Here is a 20,328-nt window from a genome sequence, read left to right as displayed (position 1 = left end):
TATGGACTCCGGCCGCTAGGCCGCGCTAACCCGCCCTGAAGAGGGCGCTTGCGGACTCCGGCCGCTAGGCCGTGCTACCCCGCCCGAAGAGGGCGCTTGTGGACTCCGGCCGCTAGGCCGCGCTACCCCACCCCGCAGGGGGTGTTTATGGACTCTGGCCGCTAGGCCGCGCTACCCCGCCCCGCAGGGGGTGCTTGTGGACTCCGGCCGCTAGGCCGTAATACGCCGGCTACCAGGGGCAGACCAAAGGACAAGCGAGTGGTGCAGCGCTAGGCCCCCAGCCCGCCCCTGCCACAAGGGGGCGCTGGGGCACCAGGCCCATCACATACCCCCTCACAAAAGAATGCTTTGTTAAGAGGTAGATTCATTGTTGCATCTGCGGGCAATAGAACCTCCTCAACAGAAGGGAAAATGACTTTACTTGAAAAGCTTCCTCACTGCTCCCCAAAGAGGAGGATGAAGACCCATTCTGAATCTCAGATGGATGAACATCTTTATCCTAAGCTTAATGTTCAGGATGATTGCCCTGACCTCCATAATTCCCTCTTTTTTTTTTTTTTTAAACAAAGGCAATTGGTACACATCTCTCCATTTGAAGCACATTTATTTGCATATAGATGTGCATCCTGCACACAGGAGATTCTTCTTTGAGTGTTTGCTCATGTCCATTCCATATTAAGTGTGTGTCCTCACCACATGAACTGGTGCTGGAAGTTTTTCCCTCAGCAGTATCCGTAGGGGACCGGCTTTGGCACCCCCTGGAGTAGCGCCCACATGGCGTGGTATAAAGGGCACTGCCGGCTTCCCACACCCTTAGTTCCTTCTTGCCACCAGTGATGGTGCTGGAACGTCTGCTGCTTTGGCTAATGTCGTTTCGTTTTCTGTTCTTGTGAACTTTGAAAACCTTTAATATAGTTGTATATAGTTAGTAGTTCTAAACTTTTCATTAGTCTCCAAACAGGACTCAGCTGGCTTGGAGCGAGGTTCCCTGACTGTGGGACAGGCCCAGATACCAGCGGTGCTGACTACATTATCGGCACCAAAACCTGTCCCCTGGCACCATGGTATCCGTGGAACCCTTGAGGGTTCACCCAACCTTCTTGGGCTGCCCGATCAGTGTCAGGAGCCTTGGAGAGGCCAGCGGCCTCGGTATCCCGTCCTCCTCCGGTACTTGAGGCTTCAAGGAGTAGGACCCTGTGGGTCCAGAAGGACCCAGGGGAGGAAGCTTTTGGACCACCGGCATGGTCCTCATCGTTGCCGGATGAGGCTATCCTGGGGGCCCCCTGACCCAGTCCCTTAGGATGATGCCAAAGCGCACCAGGAACTTTTGAAGAGGGTTGCTTCTAACCTGGGGCTTCAGGCAGAGAAATCAAAGGAGCCCTTGGCCTCTGTTTGACAACCTCAGTTCCTCAACTCCTGCCAGGGTCGCTCTACCCCTTCATGAAGGGGTTTCCAAGATCACTAAGGCCCTGTGCCAGATCCCCTCTCCCCTGGCCCCTATCTCTAAAAGGGACGAACACAAGTACTTTGTGCCAACCAAAGGGCATGAGTACTTATACTCCCACCCAGCCTCCAATTCCCTTGTGGTTGAGACAGTTAACCAGAAGGAGAGGCAAGGTCAACCTGGGGTCACCCTCAAAGGTTTATTCATCTTTCAGCTGAGAGTGGCCAACCACCAAGCCCTCCTTGGCCGATATGACTTTAATAGTGGCAAGCCATGGCCAAGTTCGAAGGATCACTCCCCGAGGCTTCCAAGAAGTAGTTCTGAGTGATCCTCAGTGAGGCATGACTGCAGCCAGGATGGCCCTCCAGGAAATGTCAGATGCTGCTGCCCGCACCATGGCTTCCGCTATCTCTATGCGGCGAGTCTCTTGGCTGCTCCTCTGTGGGTTGTCCACCGAGACCCAGCAGTCATTACAGGTTCTGCCCTTGGACAGTAGGGCCCTATTTGCGGAGCAAACAGACAGCAAGTTGCATGGCCTCAAGGACTCCCGTACCACTCTGAAAACCTTGGGTCTCTACGTCCCAGCCTCGGCGCGTAAGCGGTTCAAACCGCAGCAGCCTCAGGGCTAGGGGAGCCAGCCTCAGCAGGACCAGCCCCATAAACGAGCCAAGGGTTACAAGCGCCGCCCAAGCCACCCGCCTCCACCCTCAGCCCAGTCGGGTGTGACCCATAATAAGCAGAGGGCCAAACAGTCATTTTGAGGGTGTGCCCGAGAGCGACCTACTAGAGTATTCCCTGGATCCATATTTCCCAATGTTCTCTGACCACCTTTCCCCTTTCCTCCCGGCGTGGACCGCTATAACTTCAGACCGCAGGGTCCCTCCAGTTCCTTTCTCTCCCCTTCCCACCTTCCTTCCCCTCCCTCTTCAGGGACCCCTCTCACAAGAGTCTCCTTGTGCAGGAGGTAAAGGGTTTACTACAGCTGGGTGCGGTGGAAGAAGTTCCTCTTGAGTACAGGAACAAGGGGTTCTGTTCCTGGTACTTTTTAATCCCAAAGGTGACTTTCCAAATTTTGGGCTGCATTTTGCTGTGTTATGAATTAATGGTGACTCCTACCACACAAGATGTTGGTGGCCAGTTGACGAGAGCCCAGTCTGCGTTGGTAGCCTCACTATGAGATGTTCCTCTCCTGGAAATCTGTAGAGTGGGGCTCTGTTCAAACTCACAGAATTGATTTTATTGGAGCGACCCTGGGCTGTTGAGCCAAAGCTTGCCTATCTCTGTTCCAATCCATAAAGCATCTCATCATTCAGGTTCGGCTGGTCACATCCATGTCATCCTTTTGGGTCACATGGCTTCATGTACTTATGTGACCTCCTTCGTGAGACTTCACTTTTGATGTCTTTAGGCTTGGAACAGTTTATGTGCCGCTCAAGCACAGCCTGGGCAAAGTAGTCTCACACACAAACACAAAGTGTGGGCTTCTCTCTGCTGGTGGGAGAATCAGGACGAAGTATATCTGTCACTCCTCCAGCCACAGAAAGACTGATTGCAGATGCCTCATTGCTAGGTTAGGGAACCCAACTGGATGAACATGGCACAAGGCACGTGAACCCCCCCTCTTGCTCCAAGAATCCACATTGCACATAAACCTCCTGGAGCTACAGGCAGTACATGAGGCTTGCAAATGATTCCTCCTGTCCAAGTCATGCATGACAACATGATAGCATGTACAAACTACATCTACAAACAAAGAGGAGCAAAGCTCACCCCGCTTTGAATAGGGGGTCAATCTCTAGAACTGGCATATTCACATCCCAGATCATCCTCTTGGCAGTAACAGCTTCAAGGTATACGCAACATGTTAGCCCACAGCTTCAGCAGGCACTTGAAGAACCACAAGTAGAATCTATGTGACACTGCGCTGGTATTATTCAGAAGTTATTTCAGCAGTGGGGGTTCCCACTTTGGAGCCTCTTTGTGTCTCAAGAGAACAAAAAATGCCCAAATGACTGTTCCGGGGGGCTCAAGGTCAGGGCTCCAAAGGCGCCACATTTCTAGTTTCATGATTGGGGCAAATGACATATGCCTTCCCACCCATTCTGCTTTTAGCTCAGGTTCTGAGGAAGATTGAGCAAGAGGAAAGGAGTGTTGGTGATCCTGATTGCTCCTGGATGGTGCAGACAGTTGTAGTTTCCAAGCATTCTACAGATATCAGCATGCCCGTGCGTCCATATCCAGCTCTTCTTGGACCTGTTGGCCGCAGGACAGAGGCAAGATCAAACATCCCAATCTGGCATCTCTCCACTTCACAGCCTGCTATTTGGGTGGATGACTAACCTAGAAAACACATTCTGGGAAGCAGAACAATCTATTATTAACAATAACTAAGTCTCAGAGTGTGAGGCCGGAAGGGACCACCAGATCTAGTCTGACCTTCTGTATATCACAGGCCACCAACACTACCCAGCATCCACACATGAAAAAACAAACCCAGCAGGAAGAATTCCAGAAGGAAGTGCCGCACAGCAAAATGAAAAAAGTTTACTGTCTGATGCCAACGGCGTAGATATCATCAGGATACTAGCATCCCTGTCATTTTGGACATTTTTCTTAAAAGATTTCACTACTATCCTTTTGTTCCCTATGGGTGGACTTAGCAGCTATCAGTGTCTGTTACCAATCACTTGATCTTCACCCATCCTGTTACAGTACATTTTCTAAAAGGTGTCTGTGATGCTGGCAGACCAGGTGCCAGCTCATGCCAAGGCCTCAGGCCTGACTGAACACTTACAAATGCATAGCTGGAAACCAGTCTTGCTTACCTGTGTGCATTATCAAAATAGATACTAGATGTTAAGTTGATAAGAATGTGTTTAGTCTGTATGAAATGCTTGTAGGATGCTGCATATATTGATCTTATAAGCTCTAAAGCAGAGGTGCCCAAACTTTAACAACCTGTGAACCCTTTTCACTAAAATATCAAGTCTCACGAACCCCCTCCTAAAAGTGAATATTTCCAGGGATTTCCTCCTTTACCTGAATATGAAATATAAAAGCAGTGATCTTGGAAATATAAAATTTGTTTTTATGACATGCTTATTACACACTATTTATTATTATTAATCCTTACAGTATTATTACATTATGAAAATGGCAACACTCTTCCAAGATCTCACTTTTGTAGCTTGAATTACTTTGAATAAGCCTGTTATAAGATAGGGCTCCTATGTTTCATCAAGGAGTATCAGATCTGAAACAGCATGAAGGTATTTAAGAAGCCAACTCAAATTGTTCCTCTTACACAAGCATTCAGATCTTGAGCAGTCCAGGCAAACAACACACATTACAACAAAGCTTAAACTTGTTTTTAAAATTATTATGAAGAACAATACTAGCTGCCTATTTAATTTTAAAAACAGCAAAAAATATCCATCTCCCTTTCCATTTCTTATAAGGAGTCTTGAAGTTTAAATCTCCTCAGTGTGATAGATATGTTTGCTTTGATCTGCTTAGCTCTTGGAAGGCGGGGGGCTCCAGGCTGCTGGCCTCATGCTGCCCGAGGTCTATAGGGACAGCTCTGTCCACCATTAGGGAATTTTTTCCTGAGAACCTCCTGTAACATCCCCAGTTTGGGAACCACTGCTCTAAAGCCTATGTATAAACGTATACACCTCTACCCCTATATAACGCAACCCGATATAACACGAATTCGGATATAACGCGGTAAAGCAGCGCTCCGGGAGGGTGGGGCTGCGCACTCCGGCGGATAAAAGCAAGTTTCACCTATAACGCGGTCAGATTTTTTGGCTCCCGAGGACAGTGTTATATCAGGGTAGAGGTGTATTGAGTGTTTGCATTGTATACTTCTTACCAAACAGGAAAAGAAGCATTAATTAAGATAGCCGATTGAAGGCAAATAAGGAATTGTATAGCATCAAAGGACAGACACCGAGTTGATTGCATTGCTAACTCCCTCCAGGAAGGAGAGACCTACTCCTGAGCTTATCTCATCAGTTTGGACTCTGGAGTGGAGGGGATAAAAATACCTGACAAGGAGAAACTTTGTCTCTTTGGCTGTTTGGATTCTCACAGGGCTGAAACTACAAAACAGAAGCAGAGATCCCCAGGGTCAACCTGGGTTAGCCCTAAAAGATATTTAGTGCTGATGATTTACTACAGCTCTGTCACTTTTTGGAACCATAGGCTGTAACTCATTTGTGTATATGTGTTGCGTTCTTTAACCTGTAAATAACTCTCTAATTTCTTTTTCCTAGTTAATAAATCCTTAGTTAGTTTACTATAGGATTGGCTACAAGCGTTGTCTTTGGTGTGTGTAGACGAGCGGACTCACCCCTGTGGCACCTCCTGCTCGTGATTTCTGGGAATTAGCTCGATTCAGCTCTGGAGCGCCCTCTGCAGGCCGGTGATCCGCCTGTCCTCTGGCCCCCATGTCCTTCCCAGGACCCGGTGCCCCTTTATCTGGGGTGCTACCCCCCATGGTAGTAACCCCTTTCTATCAGGGTCTCCCCTCCCCAGGGAACCCCCACTCACTATCCCACCTTGCCTCAGTATATGGCTACTGCCAGTCATTGTCTAGCCCCATGCCCTGGGGCAGACTGCAGTATCAGCCTACTCATCACTGGCAAGGTTGGCTTTGGACCTGCTGCCTTGGCCTACCCCTGGGCTGCCCTCTGCAACCCCTAGTACCCCTTGGCCTTCTGCTAGGCCACAGCCTGGGACTTTCCAGGCTGGAGCTCCCCAGCTTCTCTGCCTTTCCCCAGCCCTGCTTCACTCAGGTACCCTGTTTCCAGCTCCCTGCAGCCAGGCCCATCTCCCTCTATAGCTAGAGAGAGACCGTCTGGGCTCCTGGCTTCTCTGCCTTTATAGGGCCAGCTGAGTCTGTTTGAGGAATGGCCCCAGCTACAGCCACTTCCCCCAATCAGCCCAGCCTAAAAGCTGTTTTCTCCAGCTACAGCCCCCTCCCAGGGCTGGTTTTAACCCTTCAAGGCAGGAGCAGGGGTCCACCCCGCTACAGTGTGAGATCTGGGTTACATATTGACTTAGTGTAAGTCTCTTGGGACTGGGAGCAACCTGAATATTTTGTGATCTTTGTTAGCAGGAGTAGATCATTTCCATATTATAAATGAGGCCAAGATGTTCTGTGCACAAGAAAACAAAAGTTAAAGTTAAAAAGATAATTTATATACAATAGTAAATATAACTAGAATATCTCTACTTTGTGCAAGGGGCCCTAGTGAGGCAGAAGATACTGGCTGCTTCAGAACAAAACTGATCCATTTTAGTTGCCTTCCAGTTATTTACTATAGCATCTTGTCTCAGAAAGTAGAAGTTACAAGCAACTAGGAAAGTTTGCCAAAGTATTTTCTGTTCTGGTACTACCAATCGTGCATGAATCATATACTGTATTTTTGAACTGGTTAATACCAATCCAACTCATCGTGCAGGATTTGCTGCAGAGTGACTCAAGGCTCTCTCCAGCAGAGAGCCAAAAAGTTATCTCCAAAACTATAACAGATTTTTGGATTTTGAATGCAAGACAGTCGATGGTTTTCAGCTTGCTAGCACAAACTGCTATCTTTGGGCCATTAAGTTAGCTGCTTCTAGTCTTCTCGGTGTACATTGGCATGAAAGCATGAAAATTGCCAATAAATATATAGTCTAGCTGGAATTTTTCATATATATATCAATTAATTTTTGTCTGACCATTTCTTTTTTAGGACTGCAAGAAGGCTGAGTATGATGCCTGTATAGTTGAGCATTGTCTCAATGCAGTGGAATGGGCTTGTCGAATGCTCCCTTTTGCTAGGTTTATGAATGTTGAAGAACTTGTTCAAGATATAATTCTGAGCCTTGTTGGAGAATTACCACCAATCAGAAAGGTAAAAGAAGCTAAAACCACAAAAGATATTGAGAATGACAGGGTTTTGGCTTCGTTTCAAATGTTATTTTTAGAGCTCTGAATAATATAAGTTTTGTTGGGAGTTTTGCTATAACTTATTTTTCCATCAAAATTAACCCTGAAACTGATATATTTTGTACAGGTGGCAGAAATTTTGGTGAAAGCATTTCCTAATTCTGAAGATGTAAGAGTTCCACTAAGGGATAAATATCATGCTCTTCAGCAGCGACTTAGACACTGTATTGTCAGAGGTAATGTTCATTCTTCCTCAGGGAGTAAAAAATGGGCTCAATTACTTCATTGCTTTTAAGTTTGTCTTATGAACAGTAATACTGGTAACATTTCTATCCTTTAGATGAGACATTGAATTATTGCCTTTTGTCTAGGTAGTAGCTACCGATACAGTGCTTTTGAAATGAAAACTGTAGTGTTCTTGTCAACAAATCAAGTTCAAGGGTGGGATTTTCAAAAGAGCTCAGTGTTGGATTAACTTTTCTCCTGCTGAAGTCAATGGTAAAACTCCTATCAACTTCAGTGGGAGCAGTGTTAGCCAAACACTGAATTCTTTTGAAAATTCTACCAAGGTTGTTTCAGCTATCATTGAGTTAATGGTTGCTCATTTTGTGTACGTGATCATTGGGCTATCAGTATTCATCTCCTTATTTTATATTTATAAACACTTTCAGATATCATGAATTGAAAAGTGCTGCATAAGAACAGTAGAAGGAAAGTACTATTCCATTATTCTGTGATGTTTAAAAAAAAAAAAGCCCACAAAACCTTTTTGGTATGATAGCAGAATAGTTAAATCAATTTTTACAGTACTGCATATAAACTCTGCCACTTTCAAATTTCTTTGTTGGTTGTTTTTAAGAATCGTCCTTACAAAAATAACAGCAAAAGATATTACTTCAGATGAAGGACCACATGCTTGCCTTATTTCATATTTAGAACTCAAGTTCACTATCCATCCTTTAAAAGTATCTAATTTAAACTTAGTGTTTTTCTTTGAGTGATGGTCCCTACGTGTATTCCACACGTGGGTACACATGTGAAGCATGCACCTTAGTTCAGAGAGTTTTAGTAAGCAGTGTTCATTGCTCTGCACATATGCAGTTGTATTCCTCGTGCTCTGAAATGAGAGTATAAGTATAAGCAGTGCAGACTGATGCCTCTCCAGTTCTTTCTTGGTGCCTCATGGCCTAAGTTGGAATCTTCTGTCCACAACTTCTTCTATCATTGCTTCAGTCTTTAAATATATAAATTTTAAATAATTATTAGTATTTTAGTATTTCACTCTTAGATGTATAGCCGTTGGAACTTAGTATAGTGTAGCTTAGTTAGTTCTCTTCCTGTCTTGGGGAAGTTCTCACCTGAGGACGGGGACTGTGCTCAGAGTCTTGGGTATTAAGAATTGTGTTTCATGCCCCTGCTCCTTTTGATTGAGCAGCGCACACCAACGTTGCCTTGACTGTCTTGGCAAAGCTTATGTCTCTGCTAAGTGTAGCATCAGCCATTCTTTCTCTCCCTGAACATGTAAGGGTCGAGAACTCAGACTTAGAAAACACCTAATGAAGAAAGCCATAAGACTCCAGTCAGATCCAGGTTGGGGAGACTCCTCTGTGCATTGGTCTCAATCAGAGGGCAGCGCAACTCTATGCTTAAACTCAGGAACTGAAGCTACAATTTCCAAGATTTTTTCTGAGAATAAGGGGCACTCTCACAATCTCAGACACGGATCCTCCTCTAAATCTGTCCTGAAGATAGAATATCCATCTGAGACTCCTTCCAAGTCAGGTATGTCCTAGCACATGAGCCCTAAGAACATAGGTCCCTGCAGGAGAGTATGGCATGCAGGAGTAAGGATCCGTTTGTTCTCATCTTGGTTCTGACATATAAACAAAAAAACAGGCATCCACTGCCATTACTGCCAACATCCAGATCAGACCCTGTGCTGTTACCAGTGTTAGACCCACAATAGAGGTTTCCCTACGGGATGGGGAGCAGCCAGATACCGGACACAGTGTAGGTATATAATACTCTAAATGCTCTTTATTGATTACAAAACAAACCTTACTCCACCCTTTACACCCCAAACATATTATACCAGAGTCCAAAGGTCAGAATGGTCCCAATGGCCAGTCGAGATGCCTTCCAGTCATAAGATGCGGGGAGCCGGCGAAAACCACATCTATATCCAAACAGGTCTCTGGATAAATAAACAACTCTGATTTGCAGAAATCATAGGCAACCATTTATAGTCCATTCTGTCACGTCATCAGTTCTTCACCTTTGTTTACTAGGCCTTTCACCCACACAATTCCAAAGAGACAATCCTGGGCGGGCTGCCATGATCCAAGTATGCCATTTCCTCCAATTCTTATACAGTTTTATATCAGTCCAGCTGGGGGTGTTTTCTTTTCTGCTGATTCTCTGTATTTTTCTCTGAACATAACAAGATGGTTTTTGCACAAATAGTTCTAATAGTTCTTGACCTTAAGTTCTTGCTTTGGTTGCCAACTTGCAGTGCACGTATTCATGTCAAGCACACGTCATTCATACCAGGCCTCAATGACCTATAGCATATTACATGGATATATGAATCACAATGTGTATCTCCCAACATTCCTCCCTCTTGAATCATGATTAATGCCATTAATTATTGTATCACTTCATAATTTCGCAAGCAATTAAATTTTATATGTCACTTGCTCCAAAACTTCTTTTCGCTTTCTTATTTGGCAGTATAAACATAGCATAATAAAAGTTAACAAAATCTAATGCAAGTATTATGATAATAGGATGTAGCATTAAATTTAGAAGAGCTTGTGACACTGGGAGACCATCCTTTAAAAACATCACACCAATGAGAAATTGCCAATTCTTCTCCTCCTTTCCCCAACTTTAATATTTGACCATTGTGGATCAAAATGTTTATTTTTCCCAGCTGAGCAGACTTAGATACATCTTTTGCATATTGCCTGATTTTTTTCACTTTCATCAGTCAGTTTTTCCCATTGTTCCCAATATATCCCCAAATCAAAGGACCATCCACATCTTTTGGTTCCCAAACAATTTCCTTTTTTTTAAAATAGAGGACCTCGGTAAATAATCCCATTAATAATGACCTGCGTTACATTACATTTACATGACTCAGTTGGGCCTTTTTCTGTCATACTTCCTCAAAATACATGTTTTTCAGTGGCTACCACAGAAATACACACAATGCCTAAATCAAACACTCTTGTGCCATTAGAGGCTAAATATTGCATGGTTTATTGTCCGCTTGAATGGTTCAAATCCCTCTAGGGACCAAGTTAGTTGTGGGCACACCCATTTACTTTGTCCCCACTCTTCACAATATTTCATTAATTCTACTAATTTATAATCCCCTTCTTCTTGAATCAAGTGTGTCCCACTTATTTCTATTTGCTATAACTCTTCTTCAATAATTTTTGGCAACACCCAAGCCATTGCTGCTTTTCTTTGCTTCCCTGTGTTGTGTAACAGCATTCTGCCTTTCCACTCTCCCCTCAGAGTGGCTTGATCCCAGTTAAATTCCATATATTTCTTCCATCCTGCAATTCGTTGATTCCGTATATGAGGATCTTTGAACCACTCAGAAGGCCATTGCCCATTACTTAACAGATTAACCATTCTCTCTATGTATTGTATCCCAGAAGTTTGCATTTGTACACATCATATTGCTAGTACAGTTTTATTGTCAATTTCAGACACACAAAATAGATTTACATTTAGAAACATTTTCAAGGCTTGGGCTTGTATCAATTGAAGTTCCACACTTCTTATTCCTTATTCTGATAATGCACCAAAATTTTGTCATGTGTCTGTATAGCCCAAAATCTTACCCAAAGCTGACATTTTCCTTTGTAACCTCACAATATCAGTTTAAAACTCCAGCTCCAGCACCAATACTATCTACGATATATTCCCCTATACCTCTCTTATTTTATATAGTCCCGTCTCCCCATTGTTGTTGCCATGCTTGTAATAGAGGCAAGGCATATGGCATACACTCCAGATGTTGTGCACTTATGTTTACTTGCGCTCCTTCCAAGAGATTTTCAATAGCAATGCCCGTCAGACTGCACATGTGTACCTCCCCGCCCCTGTGCTGTGCGTGGGTGGTATAAATAGCGCTGTGCAGTCCGACTGCCCTCAGTTCCTTCTCTGCCGCAGAGCCCAAATGTTATGCTCCGAAGCAAAGGGGAGGAGAGGGGTAGTGGAATACCTATGGGGACAAACGTCTCAAAGAACCTCAGTTACTGCACAAGGTTAGTAACCCTCTCTTCTTCGAGTGACATCCCTATGGGTGCTTCATTGTAGGTGACTATAAAGGAGTACCCCTAGCTGGAGGGTTGGGGCTTCAGAGCGGCTGTTATTGCCGAGGATAGGACCAAGAATGTATCCATCGAAGAATCCTGCAAGATGGCATAATGTTGGGCGAATGTATCAGAGGATGCCCATGTGGCAGCCCTGCATACATCTATGTTATGGGAACATTATTGAGGAATGCAAAGGAGGTTGAGAGCGCTCGTGTGGAGTGTGTCCTGATAGAGGCAGGTAGTTGCTTGTTGTGAAGTTCGTAAGACATGTATATCACCTGCTGCTGTGAAGTCTCTCTTTAGTGTGGGAGACTCTACCCCCACAGATGAGCATGAGACTAAGTCTTTCTCAAAGTCCACGTCAAAGATGTTGGACTCAGCTGTAAGCAAGCCTTCCAGCTTGGCTCATGAGGATTTGGTATGTTCTAAGTCTCAGAGGCATGAGAAGAAAGCCCATAAGCATTGGGCTCTGTTGGTACCAGACCATGTTCCATTGGTACCGTCATCCCCAGCTCCTCCCAAACCCTGGGAACCATCAGCACCAAGAAAGTCTGATCATCACTGACTTCAGATACTACCCTCCTCACCAACTCCAGTGACCCAGACAGGCTGAACTCCTCTCATACTGGGGAAATATGAATACCCTACAGGGTATTTTTGCTCTTCTGGCTGTGGAATCCCCATCTTGATCAGGCCCCTCTGTTTCCAGGGAGATAATGTCACCTCTGAGAGAATTGACTGCTTGACGGAGCTTATCACCCCTCTCATATATAGAATAAACATCCAGTCCAATTGCACTGCTCTACGTATCTTTCACTGCCCAAAAGTCCCACACAGGTTTGAGACCAGCCTCCACCTCATCTAACTTGGAGCCGCTGGTACCGCATGACATGAGGGCCTTTGCAACCACCTGTCAGCCTCTGCTACTGAACATATTGGGAGGCTTGGGACCTCTGCAGAGTCGATCCAATCTGCCAGGAAGTCACCCCTTACCTCCCCTCTATGGGGACACTCAGATCTGCTCCCAGATCTGACAGAGAAAAAGGAATATTATGCTCCAGATCCGGCAGCTCCATCAGAACCAGCAAGACTGCTTTGTCATAACTGGACAGTGACTTCAGGCAATTCTAGAATCTTCTCCACAGAGTTGCTGCAGAGCTTCAGATCCCCTTGAGAAGATCCAGGACTCCCAGCACAAACTCCTAGACATACTGCATGTTTTTGGACCCAACAGAACAGCTCTCCCCATTAATGAAGCCATACTGGAACCAACTAGAACAGTTTGGCACACCCCTGTACCTACCCCCAAAAGGGCGGAGAAGCGTTATGTGCCAGCCAAGGATGTGGAATTTTTGTTTTTTCATCCCAATCTCAATTCATTGGTGATCCATGCTGCTTCTGAAAGGGCTAGTCAGCAACATCCCTGGTCTACTCCTGCTGACAGAGGGCAAACACCTAGATCTGCTGGGAAGGAAGGTCTTTAGGGGGAGGGATAGCTCAGTGGTTTGAGCATTGGCCTGCTAAACCCAGGGTTGTGAGTTCAATCCTTGAGGGGGCCACTTAGGGATCTGGGGCAAAAATTGGTCCTGCTAGTGAAGGCAGGGGGCTGGACTCGATGACCTTTCAAGGTCCCTTCCAGCTCTAGGAGATTGGTATATCTCCAATTATTACCTTTATTACCTATTACCTATCATCCAGCCTCCAGCACAGGATAGGCAATTACCAGGTACTACCAGCTAAATAAGATTTCCTTATCTATGCCAAGTTTGTGTCATTTATTGACAGCCTTTCGCAACGTGACAGAGGTTTTTTTCAAGTTCTGATTGGTGAGGGCAAACTGATAGTGAGGATTGCCCTCCAATCTGCAGTAGATGCCACTGATACCTTCTCTATAGCTATGGTTACTGACATCATCATGTACAAGGAGTCATGGCTTCATGCATCAAGGTTCCGTAGGGAGATCCAGAATACCATCGAGGACTTCCCCTTCGATGAATTGCACCTTTTCAATCAGAAGACTGACAAGTTCCTCCATATCCTGAAGGATACCACCCTGCACTCGCTCAGGATATACATGCCTGCCCCTAAGAGGACGTTTCATTGCCCATAGGCCAAATCTAAATAAACTACTCAGTAGTTCTTCCATCAGAGGCCCTATGAACCAACATGTAAGAGACAGAGGGTTCAAAAGTCCCATTTCCTTATGCTATCTGCAACAGGCTTGGCATCTCAATCCCCAAGAACTTATTTTTTATGGGAGCTTGAGAGCCATGAAGCACTAAGCCCAACACCTTCCGACTCCCATACACTATTTGGGAGTTGTCTAGCACTCTTTTTCAACTCCGGAAGTGCGATAACAATGGTCACATGGTTGCTGAATGTCCTCTACTCTGACTAGATAATAGTTTGCATCCATACCTCCTCCAAAACCCTCATTCTCACCACTCTCATCAGAGTAGTCTCACATGAGGTGAACTCCTTACTGCAGCAAGAAGGATAGCACGGCCTTCCTTACTACCAAGAAAAGAGGGTTTTACTCAACCTGCTTTCTTATGCCCAAAAAGAAAGGTGGTTGGAGACCAATCCTTGATCTCTGCCATCTCAACTGCTTCATTCACAAACTCAGATTTTGAATGGTCACGTTGGCAGTGATAATTCCATCTTTAGAAAAGAGCATGTGGTTCACAGCTCTCAATAAGGAGGACACTTGCTTTCATGTAGACATTCATCCCACCCACAGATGCTTTCTCAGATTCATGATAGTCTCTGGCCATTTTCAGTACAGAATACTCCCCTTCAGAATAGCGACTGCCTCCAGAGTCTTTACCAAGATATTCTTGGTAGTAGCAGTTGTGGTCTTACTGTCTTCTTCTATCTCGAGGGTGTCAAGGGTGCCAAATCCCACCAGGAAGCTTCGGTGTCGACTTCCAGTATGCTACATCTCTTCTCTTCACTGGCAGTCAGCATAAACAGAAAAATCTGTTCTCACCCCCACGTAATCTCTGGATTTAATCGGGGCCGCTTAAATTCTATCATTGCAAGAGCTTACCTGCCCAAGGACAGGTTCCAGACTATGAAAAAAATCATAGTTCATGTCACAAGCAACCCTTGAGTGCCAGTCAAGACATATCTGTCTCTCCTAGGCAGGGGTGAAAGTAACATAAGGGACTTACCAGTATGCAGGGCCGGGGTCCTGAGCTGGGGGGGGTGGGGACTAAACTGGAAAAGGCGGGGTCTCAGGCAGAGTGGCAGCCAGGAGCCCTGGGCCCTTTAAATCACTGCCACAGCCCCATGGTAGTGGTAGCTGCGGCAGGGCCCAGGAGCCCCGGGGTACTGGCCCTTTAAGTTGCCGCGGGAGCTCTGGGGCTCCCGGCCGCCGCTGCTACCCCAGGGCTCTGGCAGCGATTTAAAGGGCCAGGGGTTCCAGCCGCTGCTGGAGCCCAGGGCCCTTTTAAATTGCCGGCCTGGGGAAGCTGCTCCCTGCCAGTATGGTTGGCTGTGTACTGGCTTTTGTCGGTACACTGTACCAGCTTATGTTACCTCTGCTCCTAGGTCATATGGTCTTGTGCATCTATGTCACCCCATTTTCAAGACTCCATTTTTGTTGCCTTCAAGCTTGGCTGCAATTGGTATATTCCGCAAGCTGTCCTTCCATGAACCTCATGGTGACAGTTCTGGCCAAGTTACTGACTTCCCTACTGTACCGAACAAATCCTTGTCAGGTATACCCCTTTCTCACTCCCTCTCTGGACAGTTACCGTCATTATGGACGCATCCCTGTTAGGTTGGGGAGCCCGCAATAACCGCATCCACACCTTTATATATTGCAGACTACTACTGCAAAAACAGCTGTGGGGATGGCAATATTAGAGATAACCATACCATCCATCCCCTCACGTCACTTTGACTGCTGCTTACTAATCTCCCATGTGTGGAATACACATAGGGAGGGACCCTCACTCGAAGACTAAATGAAGATTACTTATCTGTAACTGAGGCTATTTGAGATGTATGGTCATTATCTTTATTCCACTACCCATATGCGGCTGGTATAATAGGCCAGGGGAAGTTAAGCCTTCCCTGGCACAACCGCCACCGCTCCACTGCAGGACGCCTGGGTCATGGTGGCCTCGGCTGTGCTTCGCGTCTTCCTGTCCCTACTCTGCCCCTTCCCCGAGGTGCCCGCCGCTGCCTGGTGAGTCCCTCCTTTCCTTCACTCTACCCCCCCTCCCCTGTCTGGGCCTCGCATGTGGCAGAGTGTGGGGGTGGAGGAGAGGAGGGACATGGGGAGTGGTGGAGGTCTCGCGAGGCAGCGGGTGGAGGAGAGGAGGAACACGGAGAGCGGTGGCATGGGGCATGGAGCGGGGGTAAAGTGTGGGCAGGGCTGCGGGCAGAAGAGGCAGGACAGGGAGCTAGTCTCCCCCAGGGGAATCTTCACCTGCTGCCCATGCCACTACCCATCCTCTAGTCCCATTGCTGTGGATCATGACTGCATTCATAGTAGAAGGAACTGAAGAGGCGTTGGTCCACATTTTCCCTTACACCGTCATTTCAGAGCATGAGGAGAACAACTCCAGATGCACAGACCAATGGACACTGCTTACTAAATATTTCCGAACTCACATGCATGATGCTCATGCATACCCACTATGGCTGAAAGATTAATTAAATATGATTATTTGAGTCTTGGTCTCTATAGTTGAGACAACTCAACCTTTTGTTTTTTGGTGTGGATCCAGTGTACTAGGAACTGGACTTAGACCATCTGCTAATTTTGTATAAGTTAATAGGTGATGATATCTTTTGGTGTCTATTCTAGTACCAGTCCCCATACCCTTCCAGAGCCATATTCCATCCCTAAAATTTGATTATTGAGTGATTTTAGGGCAGCATACAAAATACATTTAATTACAAAGCCATAAAAGGTTTCTTTGATGGCACTTAACCATTGCTTTACATTTTTAAATGTACAACCATTAACTAATGTCCCTAAGAGATGGTACTTAAAAGTTGTTGTTGTTATTATTTATTATATTTCTATTTTATAGAAATTCAGAAATGTTAAGTGACTTTCTCATTTAAAGCCGCACGGTGAGTCAGCATCAGAATTGGGACTATAATTGGTTCCTTGTGGCATGCTTAACCTCTAATTCACTGCATCATTGATAGCTAATGTTCATTAGATTTTACAAAAATTGTAAATTCATTAGCTTATCAAGAATGAATGGGAGTTCAAATGCAATTACTCATTTTTGGTATGCATTGAATATTTTGTATGCATTTATCATTTTGAATATTAGCTGTTTTGCATAAACAAGTACCTGTTTGTGTCTGCCAATCATATTTTGCATGTACAATTTTGGGTTCTGTGTTGAAAACTTGTTCTTGAGAGTATATTTTGAACAGTAATTTACAGTATTTGTCTCAAATATATGAAACACAACCAGGAAAACTGTCTGATGGACTGCTTCTGTAGAGGAAATAGTTAAACTGATTTGTCCACAGACTGCTGTCATAGCATAAGCAAATTTGAGAATGGGGAAGAATTGAGATTTTTCTTCTAATCTCTTTAGGTTCTAGTAATCTTAATTGTGACTTGTATCAGTAGTAGATAGAAGTTTTTCTGGCAGACGTGCAATTTTGAAAGTGATGGTGTTTCTTCAGATAGAAAATAAATAGTAACTACATGAATCAAAACAGTCTAAATTTCTTTATAGCATTATAAACTTACAGGTTGAAATTAAGTAAAACTTATTCTAAAGGTTTACTGCATAAATTGAGTCCCAAATACTAAATAACTCCATCTTTATTCTTCTGGATATAAATTGGAATATACTGTATATGATTAATTTATGTCCTGCTAATCTTAGAGAATGTGAAATATATGGACTCTACACTCAAAATCCCATCTCTTTCTCTCCTCTGTTTTTTTCTTTGGTTAGGATCCAAAAGTGAAGAAATGATGTCTGTTGTTATCCAAGCCACCCACAAAGTGAGGCTGAAAGCGCTGAAACGTGTAATAAGGAACATAGGTCCCATTGAAATGAGTATCTGGGAGCCATCAGAAGAGGAGACACCAGATGATGAGGCACAATGCTATGATAGATTCTCATTAGGGACCAGTCTAAGCAGAAGTACACTCTCAGATTGTGGAAATCCTCAAGTATATAGTGATGCTGAAACAGCAGATACACTCTCTGAAGCTTTGCTTACAGAAGAAACAAGAAATCAAGCACCTTCACCTCAGAGGTATTAAGAAAGTAACAAATTGGGAGCTCAGTCAAACAAAACATAAAGCTACTGTCACATTGTTTTTCAGTACAGTTTCACCATGTCTCTTTTTATTAATGCATTTGTTACAGTTAACAAATATAGACCGAAGGAAAGGGCAAACTTGCAGAGGCAGGCAGTCGGTGTGCTGGCAGGGAGGGATGGTCGGCCTGTGCAAGGAACTCTGGAAGGGGAGAGAACTTTTTAAAAAGTGAAGAGGATTTGTCTGACTACTACTTTTGAACCTGAATCTTTCTTGTCTCTTACACATACACAGTTGTTTTGTGTGATAATTAGATTAGGCTCTTAATCCATAATCCATTTTATGCATGCACGCATACCACTCCAGTCAGCAGACAGTTTTATTTGTGAGGGAATCACAGATGAATATTGGTTTATAAGCTCCTCTCTTGCTAATCCACCAGACCCACTGACAGCTGCTCGAGGGCACTAGGTCCCAGTACCTCCCACTGTCTTTCCAGCCCCATGGTTTAGAACTCAACTGATAGCAGATTCCAGGTAGCCTAAATATTGCCCTGTCCCCTGAGATTCCTCCATGCAGGAGCTTGTGTCTTCCCAATGTCAGTGAAAATCAACAATATTGGACTTCTTTTCAAGTATATGTCCATATGGGGTGCTCCACTGTAGCATGTGCACATTCCAGTGCACACTCAAGCAGAGACCAAAAAGCAGTGTTCGTGGGCCCACACCTGTGCAGAGCTGTTCCTTGTGCTCCCAAACAAGGGCATATAGGGAGGCTTGGACCCATTGCCACTCAGTTCCTGTGGCTCACCTCTGAGCATTTGTTTGTCTGCTGTTCTCAGCTTCCCACTCTTATCTAGCTAATTTTATTAGCACTTTTCTTTATGTAGTTGTTTGGTTATTTTTATTTTATTTTCTGGGACAGTTGTGCTTCAGAGAGGGTTCCCGCTATCCCTCTGAATTGTGGTCCTTTAGCACTCTGAATTATGCCAAAGACCCCAGGCTTAAAGCCCCACCAGACCTGCCACAGGTCTTTTCCCCATAGTTCTGAGCCATCAGTACTGCACATGAAGCAGCATGCAGAGAAGTCCTCCAATAGACAGCACAGAGAATCATACAGGGCTTCTACTCAGTCTCTGGTACCATTGCCACCCTCTTTGAGTGATGGTCCCTATTGTATTCTGCCTGAGACAGAGCTTTTCAAAGTACATAACATAAGAACATAAAGGCCGTACCGGGTCAGACCAAAGGTCCATCTAGCCCAGTATCTGTCTACCGACAGTGGCCAATGCCAGGTGCCCTAGAGGGAGTGAACCTAACAGGCAATGATCAAGTGATATCTCTCCTGTCATCCATCTCCATCCTCTGACGAACAGAGGCTGAGGACACCATTCTTACCCATCCTGGCTAATAGCCATTTATGGACTTAGCCACCATGAATTTATCCAGTCCCCTTTTAAACATTGTTATAGTCCTAGCCTTCACAACCTCCTCAGGTAAGGAGTTCCACAAGTTGACTGTGCGCTGCGTGAAGAAGAACTTCCTTTTATTTGTTTTAAACCTGCTGCCTATTAATTTCATTTGGTGACCCCTAGTTCTTGTATTATGGGAATAAGTAAATAACTTTTCCTTATCCACTTTCTCAACATCACTTATGATTTTATATACCTCTATCATGTCCCCCCTTAGTCTTCTCTTTTCCAAGCTGAAGAGTCCTAGCCTCTTTAAACTTTCCTCGTAGGGGACCCTCTCTAAACCCCTAATCATTTTAGTTGCCCTTTTCTGAACCTTTTCTAGTGCTAGAATATCTTTTTTGAGGTGAGGAGACCACATCTGTACACAGTATTCGAGATGTGGGCGTACCATGGATTTATATAAGGGCAATAATATATTCTCAGTCTTGTTTTATATCCCCTTTTTAATGATTCCTAACATCCTGTTTGCTTTTTTGACCGCCTCTGCATACTGCGTGGACATCTTCAGAGAACTATCCACGATGACGTTTCCTGACTCGTTGTAGCTAAATTAGCCCCCATAATATTGTATGTATAGTTGGGGTTATTTTTTCCAATGTGCATTACTTTACATTTATCCACATTAAATTTCATTTGCCATTTTGTTGCCCAATCACTTAGTTTTGTGAGATCTTTTTGAAGTTCTTCACAATCTGCTTTGGTCTTAACTATCTTGAGTAGTTTAGTATCATCTGCAAACTTTGCCACCTCACTGTTTACCCCTTTCTCCAGATCATTTATGAATAAATTGAATAGGATTGGTCCGAGGACTGACCCTTGGGGAACACCACTAGTTACCCCTCTCCATTCTGAGAATTTATCATTAATTCCTACCCTTTGTTCCCTGTC

The 20,328-nt window shown here is 44.7% G+C and overlaps 1 protein-coding gene and 1 long non-coding RNA gene across 2 annotated transcripts in view; one reads left to right on the top strand and one right to left on the bottom strand.

The window, feature by feature from the left end:
* Positions 1–20,328, top strand: part of CPLANE1 (ciliogenesis and planar polarity effector 1) — a 181,270-nt gene that overhangs the window by 71,764 nt on the left and 89,178 nt on the right. Inside the window, exons 23-25 of the mRNA XM_045020840.1 lie at positions 7,186–7,347; positions 7,510–7,618; positions 17,656–17,962. Coding sequence (XP_044876775.1) covers positions 7,186–7,347; positions 7,510–7,618; positions 17,656–17,962 — 578 coding nt within the window. The remainder of the gene's footprint in view (positions 1–7,185; positions 7,348–7,509; positions 7,619–17,655; positions 17,963–20,328) is intronic.
* LOC123372618 overlaps positions 1–20,328 on the bottom strand; it is a 48,751-nt gene that overhangs the window by 14,939 nt on the left and 13,484 nt on the right. The gene's annotated exons all lie outside the window — the stretch shown is intronic.

Source organism: Mauremys mutica, chromosome 6 (genome assembly GCF_020497125.1).
Source record: "Mauremys mutica isolate MM-2020 ecotype Southern chromosome 6, ASM2049712v1, whole genome shotgun sequence".
Lineage (NCBI taxonomy): Eukaryota > Metazoa > Chordata > Testudines > Geoemydidae > Mauremys > Mauremys mutica.
This window is presented reverse-complemented; position numbering and strand designations above follow the sequence as displayed.